The sequence below is a fragment of the Melanostigma gelatinosum genome (genome assembly GCF_949748355.1).
Source record: "Melanostigma gelatinosum genome assembly, contig: scaffold_312, whole genome shotgun sequence".
NCBI classification, from domain to species: domain Eukaryota; kingdom Metazoa; phylum Chordata; class Actinopteri; order Perciformes; family Zoarcidae; genus Melanostigma; species Melanostigma gelatinosum.
The window spans coordinates 1-7,500 of record NW_027635124.1 but is presented as its reverse complement, the minus strand read 5'-3'; the positions used below and the strand labels follow the sequence as shown (position 1 = coordinate 7,500).

Here is a 7,500-nt window from a genome sequence, read left to right as displayed (position 1 = left end):
CATATGTGTTGTTCAGTCTGTTCATCCTGCATCGCTGTTCTGTTCTTTAATGTAACGTTACTGGAGCGACAGAGTCTGTTGTTAGCGAGCTTTACCCAGCATGCAGTTCGGCGGTGAAATTTTATGAACGTACAATTATTAGTGCTACAAATTGTTTGTGTCACAAACTGTCGTGGTGATTTACTGTTAGAGAGCGTGAGTTGTGGGTTATTAATTGTTATAACCGTGACTCGGGTTCCCTCTCAATACACTTAAGACAACTCGCTCCGACTTCAACGACATGTTTTGCTGCCTGTTCAAGAGCGACAGCAGTAGTTTCCGCTGTGCACCGGTATGACCATATGTGACAAATACGGGAAATTAAAACCGGTTGAACCGGTCTACTGCCCAGCCCTACTGGTAGTTCTCTTGAATACACTTATTGTAAGTCGCTTGGATAAAAGAGTCTGCTGAATGACTGTAATGTAAAGTAAGGACCACCAAAGTCAGTAGGATTCACCCTCTGAGGATCACGAATGTCACCCCAAAAAACCCAACAGCACACCAACCAGCCTCGCCACAAGCCGACAGAACAATGAGCGTCTGGTGTTCGGTTCCATGTGGATCCGAGCCACACCTTCTGCAACCAACAGGTTCCACAACAACGTCTGTCAACATGCTGCACACACCTGAGACTGCACCTTCAGACGGACTCCTCACTCCAGCAGACACTAAAGGCTGAGTCAGCGCTAAACACTGGAGGCTAACCTCCCATGATGCTCTCTGAACGTCCACATGACAGAACATTACAATCACTTCTTGAAGCGTCACCATTACCGACTGGCTTTTATGTGTATTGTTCCTTTAACTGCTTTCATTTTATTATTGTTAGTCAATGAAATAAGATTGGTTTTGAATTAAATGCATGAAGTTCTTATTGTAGCGATTGGTTTCATTGTCTCACCTATTGTTTCATGAAGGATTTAAAGTTGACCTCAGTGTGTCTTGCTTTTGAACATTTAAATCACTTGTTGAACTTTATTTTTACAGGCTGGTTTTTATGTGATGCGGTCTTTTTACAGCTTTTATTTTACATTAAAATAAAATAGGTTGTTCCAACTGTGTCGATTGGTTTAATAGTCTCATCTTCTGCACCGTTCTATCCGTGTTGACGTTGGTCTGGCTCTGTTGGGCCTCACGGTTTGGCTTTTTGTTAAGTTGTGTGACGGTTCACCGTGTGGGTTTATGATTGGAGTAGAGACTCAGGCGCAGACTTCGACTCGGCCATGTAGCAGGAGAAGAGTCCGGCTCCACAGTGGAGCAGGAGAAGAGTCCGGCTCCACAGTGGAGCAGGAGAAGAGTCCGGCTCCACTGTGGAGCCGGAGAAGAGTCCGGCTCCACAGTGGAGCAGGAGAAGAGTCCGGCTCCACAGTGGAGCAGGAGAAGAGTCCGGCTCCACTGTGGAGCCGGAGAAGAGTCCGGCTCCACAGTGGAGCAGGAGAAGAGTCCGGCTCCACTGTGGAGCCGGAGAAGAGTCCTGCTCCACTGTGGAGCCGGACTCTTCTCCTGCTCCAGCTCCTTATCTGCTGTAAACACAGACCAGACATGAAGATCCTAACCTCCGTAAAGCTGCTCACGTTAGCGGAACCATGACTCCACAAAGAGTCGGGTCATGAAGAGAAATTCAACCTTCTTTTGACTAAAAAGAAAGTGTATATTCACAGCGACAACCCGCCTCACATCTCCTCTGTCATCGTGAGTCCCGGAGGAAACGCAGCATTTGTGAGACGGTTTGACACAATGACCCAGAAGCCGGCACAGAGACCACGGAGCGGTCCTGCAGACATCCTGCAGCCGGGCCGAGCGCAGCTCAGAGGCTGCGTGTCAATCAGCCCTGTGTGGTGGCGGCGGCGGCGGTCCAGGCCCGGACAGGAAGGAAAGCGCAACTCAATGCCAAACTTCCTGACACCCACTCAGACACACAATGGGCCGGGATCGTCCCACGGGGACCGGGAGTGTCATGAACGGAGGCCCGGCGCAACCTGCTGCGTTGGTCTGAGCTGGAAAATATGTTTATGTCCCTGTGATGAGTCAGCAAAACTACTCTGACTCAGTCGTTCTGGAGCCAATGAAAAAACTCTTTATCCTTAAAATGAATACTAAGAAGAGAGATATTTATGTCTCGGAGATTGTACAGAAAAATAAATGGTTTTTTTCGAGGTTCAAATTATACTTTGATGAAAAAATAGTGTATATATATATATATATATATATATATATATATATATATATATATATATATTTCACATTGTTGCTTTTTCCCCCTCTGGCTCCAGGCAGCCATTGGTTTCCATTCATTTCTGTCCAGTATCAAAAATGTCTGTTCTTTCACAGTGAACATCAAGCCGGTGCTATTTTTGTCATATAGTCAAACTGTTGTTGTTGTTGTTGTTGTTGTTATGTAGTATTGGTAATGTAGTTTGAAAGTTTGCGCAGCATTTCCTCAATGTGGTGTAACAATAGCACAAGCGCAGAGAAGTCAAGCCTCATGAATGTCCTGTACACCTGTTTGAATGTCTCCTTGATGTTTTCTATTGTTGACGTCACACCAGACAAACGGTGCATTTCATTGCTCTTGAATTGAACTTTTAATTGCTACGAGTTGGAATGTGTTACTTTGTCCTTTCTTCGTTACATAGTTACCTTTAATGTTCACTGTGATGGAAACGAAGGGAAAACAATGGTTGCAGTGGAATCACAGGAAACGTTCTGAAAATACAGCAGCACGGTTTGCTAAATTGTTCACTGCAGAGATCAAACTGTTGGTCAAATATTTAGATGGTAGACAGAAACTAGTGCCAACTACTTTGAGAAATGACAATCAAAAGGTAGTTTTTCTTGCAATGATTTTCTGATCTCAGTTTCCAAACTGAGGACTTTTCATTAATAATAATAACAATTAATAATAATTAATAACTAATTACTGCGGATCTATAAACCAGCTGTCGGACAAAACAAACAATCTCACAATCACAAACAGAGTTGACTGTAAAATGTCAGTTTAGACAATTGAAAGATCTGAGTAAAGTCAACTTAAAACCATTACTAAGAGTGAATTATTAAGGAAAATATGTTGTTGAGTTTTGGTTCTCTTTTCAGACACGTTGTCAAACTTGGTACTTAAAAATGCTGCCAAATTATGATGAAAACACTTGAAATGAAAGTGCATGTTGTTGGAATGCAGATTGTTCACGACGATGAACATGTACTTGTTAGTATTATTGTATTATTGTCATTTGTTTACAATATCAGTTACATTAAATTTAACTTTTTTTTTAGAAATGCATTTTGAGGCCTAGAAACAGTGACTGCAGTAACAGAATCTTGCGTTAAAAACTCCTCTGCTGTGATTGGTGGTTTGAAATGACAGCTCTAGTTTTCACTACTACAACTAAAAGCAGGTCCCTGAACACAACCGGGTATAAAACGCACATTTCCTGCGGATCAACAGACTGAAATGCTGCAGGGCCACCAATGCACTTCGGGGGACGTGCAGCTACCAGTGCAGCGAGACCTCCAGAGAGACTGCCACCAACATACAAACCAGCAGAACTGCACAGAAGCAGCATCTCATGGATCCTCTGGACCGGCTCAGCGACCACCAGAGGGGCTTTGCCCTCCCGCCGCAGCTCCCTTCACACTTGATACCACGCGACCGCGCGAGCAGCTGACACTCACTTTGTGCAGAGATTCCGGCGGCAGCTGAGACGCGTTGAACAGCTCCGCCACTTTACCGGACGACAGCGTCCCGGAGGCGTCGGCTTGACACAGGCTGTGCAGACCCGAGTAATACCGCTGCTCGTGCTCGTTCAGGGAGATGAAGCTCCCCGCGGGCGCCGCCGCACCGGATTCCTGATCCATTCCCGGTGTTGGTGTCGGAGGGAGGGAGAGGTGGGGTGCATGGAGGGGGAAACACTAGGAGCGAACAGATCGATACATGCCGGTGCACCGGACACCGGCTCCCGTTTCCAATCGTGTAGCTGGCGGTGTCCCCTCCCGGTGAGAGCGCTCCTGGGGAGGATCAGACTGACTGAGCCGCTCCGGTTTCAGGCTCATCCACTCCCACTGCCGGTAATGGCCGGTTGTGGCAGTACCGGCCTCCGCCGGCTGGGGGCGGTAGAGCGCAGGAAGAAGATGTCTGCTTTATATTTTACATCCAACGATGAAGAAAGAACTTTAATAAGATTCCTTCTCTTCACAGGATCACTTTCTGTTTTATTAAAGACGGTGTATGGAAGCGCATCACTGCCACTGTGATGAAAACATAAAGATCAATAATTAACACGATGACAACAACAAAGTCATAAGAACCAGTCACATATATTCATATGACAACAAAGCATGACATCCATCCAGCAGCCCTGCAGCGGATCCACGCATTCCACCACACAAGAGCACGAGCCATCAGATATTATTCATGGGACACACGACAGACAAACAAACGATGTAAACAAACAAACGTTTGTCACCCACCGAATGCTGTTCACGTTAACGATGCACTGGGATGAACCAATCACGCGCACGTTAATGCAGACGCACTCAGCAGGCTACCTCGGTACCACTGGCCCGTCAAAGAATACGCCCACAACATGTCAAACTACTGATCTGATTGGTTGAAGACTCTGACAATCAACAATGTCGTCCCCATTCGCTTTAAGTCTACCTGGAGGACCTCGCGCCTCTCCTTACATGGAGACATAGAGGCTGAATCTGATTGGATGAAAGCTCTCCTTAAAACGAGCTGTGCTGGAAGCAGAGCAACAGAGGAAGACAGGAGCTGTGCAATGAGAAATGATAAAATATCCATAACTGTGTGATTGTGTTTCGGCCTGAGCTCATCACTGCAGTAAAAAGTACAGTCCGTCCGTAATGTCGTGAAACAGAAACAGAGTCGTTCAAATACTCAGTTATTGTACTTAATAACGTTCCAACGCTGCTCGTGAGTAATACATGTATTCTGAATGAGCCATCATCTGTTCAGGGAAATATGTGCAGCCTGTGGTTCTGCTGTCAGAGAAGTAAGACACAGAAATGAGCCGTTTGAAGAAACTCAATGACAGAAATAAACTGCTCCAAATTATGAAAAATAATCTGAAGGTACTCGTGTTTTTACTCCCGCTTGTTGAGTTCATCCTCACAATACAGCACAAATGAAACAAGAGAAATATTTATTATATATATATATATATCTATCTATCTATCTATCTATCTATCTATCTATCTATCTATCTATCTATCTATCTATCTATCTATCTATCTATCTATCTATATATATATATATATATATATATATATATATATAGATATATATTATTATTATATGTGGGAGTGGTTTAACTGTCAGCAGGTTGTTTTCACATTGTTTCATCATGGGCGTGGTCTGTTTGATGTAATAACACTTATGACATTTTATGGGAGCAGAAGAGCGTTTATAGGGCCGAGTGCTCTTTAATGCTGCTGACGAGGCTTTTAAATTGCCAGGACAGGATGGATGATTAACCTTCAAATTGAAGACTTTCCTCAGCAGCCTGTTCCGTACTGAGCTCACCGTGTCCACTGTGAGACATTGTGTTGTCTCACCGTGTCCACTGTGAGACGTTGTGTTGTCTCACCGTGTCCACTGTGAGACGTTGTGTTGTCTCACCGTGTCCACTGTGAGACGTTGTGTTGTCTCACCGTGTCCACTGTGAGACATTGTGTTGTCTCACCGTGTCCACTGTGAGACGTTGTGTTGTCTCACATCAGAATGTGTTTTAGGAAAACCCCGATGAAGATATCAACATCAAACTTCCCCAGTTGGTTACTGACTTTAAGACAATTATATTTTGTACGACAAGTTTTCTGAAAATGTTTAAATCTGTTTAAAATGTTTAAATCTGACAACGAGTCAGTTTCTTGCAATGTGTGCTAGTTTTCATACATTTCCAGAACATGAATGTGAACGTTGGACAAAGCCAGGCTCAAAATGATCCTTTTATTTTGTTGACTGAGATCATTTTAGATATCTCTCATAAATCAGAAAACACTGTCAACAGACATAAAACATCCATGTTCTCCATGTTTTATTAATATAAATGCGTGTGTGAGTGATGTGTGAACCTTCAGCACACAGAGAGGAATGAACGAGTGAAGTTTGGTGAATGTAAGAGCTGCTGAAGTGGAGATTTATCATCAGAGTCCTTTAAAGAGACGTTTAGTTACATCGCAGACATTTAGAGACTCTACAGGTGAATATTCACCACTTCATCACTCACATTAAGAAGACTACAGGTGAATATTCACCACTTCATCACTCACATTAAGAAGACTACAGGTGAATATTCACCACTTCATCACTCACATTAAGAGACTCTACAGGTGAATATTCACCACTTCATCACTCATATTAAGAGACTCTACAGGTGAATATTCACCACTTCATCACTCACATTAAGAGACTCTACAGGTGAATATTCACCACTTCATCACTCATATTAAGAGACTCTACAGGTGAATATTCACCACTTCATCACTCACATTAAGAATACTCTACAGGTGAATATTCACCACTTCATCACTCATATTAAGAGACTCTACAGGTGAATATTCACCACTTCATCACTCACATTAAGAATACTCTACAGGTGAATATTCACCACTTCATCACTCATATTAAGAGACTCTACAGGTGAATATTCACCACTTCATCACTCATATTAAGAGACTCTACAGGTGAATATTCACCACTTCATCACTCACATTAAGAGACTCTACAGGTGAATATTCACCACTTCATCACTCATATTAAGAGACTCTACAGGTGAATATTCACCACTTCATCACTCACATTAAGAGACTCTACAGGTGAATATTCACCACTTCATCACTCATATTAAGAGACTCTACAGGTGAATATTCACCACTTCATCACTCACATTAAGAATACTCTACAGGTGAATATTCACCACTTCATCACTCACATTAAGAAGACTCTACAGGTGAATATTCACCACTTCATCACTCACATTAAGAATACTCTACAGGTGAATATTCACCACTTCATCACTCACATTAAGAAGACTCTACAGGTGAATATTCACCACTTCATCACTCACATTAAGAGACTCTACAGGTGAATATTCACCACTTCATCACTCACATTAAGAAGACTCTACAGGTGAATATTCACCACTTCATCACTCACATTAAGAGGAGTATTTATTGTGTTACAAGTTTTCTGAAATGTGATGTTTAAATATGTAAATGAGGCGTTATGTAAAGGTAACGTTTGGTGAATTTAGTAGAAATCTACAGACGTAAACAGACAAAGTATGAAATAAATGTTTTCTTTCCTCTCGTCTGAAAGAAGACGAGTTATGGAGGAAAAATAGACCAAAATCTGTATTTTGATGAGAGCATGAAGAGCACTGAATGAGGCTCATTGACCTCTCAGTCTGACATGTGTTGTAGTTTCGGGTCACC

At 42.9% G+C, this 7,500-nt stretch overlaps 1 protein-coding gene across 2 annotated transcripts in view; it reads right to left on the bottom strand.

Annotated features, from left to right (window-relative positions):
* The window catches only part of reps2 (RALBP1 associated Eps domain containing 2), an 18,964-nt gene extending 14,940 nt beyond the window's left edge, over positions 1 to 4,024 (bottom strand). For both annotated transcript variants that reach the window (XM_079297451.1, XM_079297452.1), the window contains exon 1: positions 3,718 to 4,024. In XM_079297451.1, the coding sequence (XP_079153577.1) occupies positions 3,718 to 3,900 (183 nt within the window). In that variant the 5' untranslated portion in view covers positions 3,901 to 4,024. The remainder of the gene's footprint in view (positions 1 to 3,717) is intronic.
* Between the last annotated feature and the right edge of the window lie 3,476 nt (positions 4,025 to 7,500).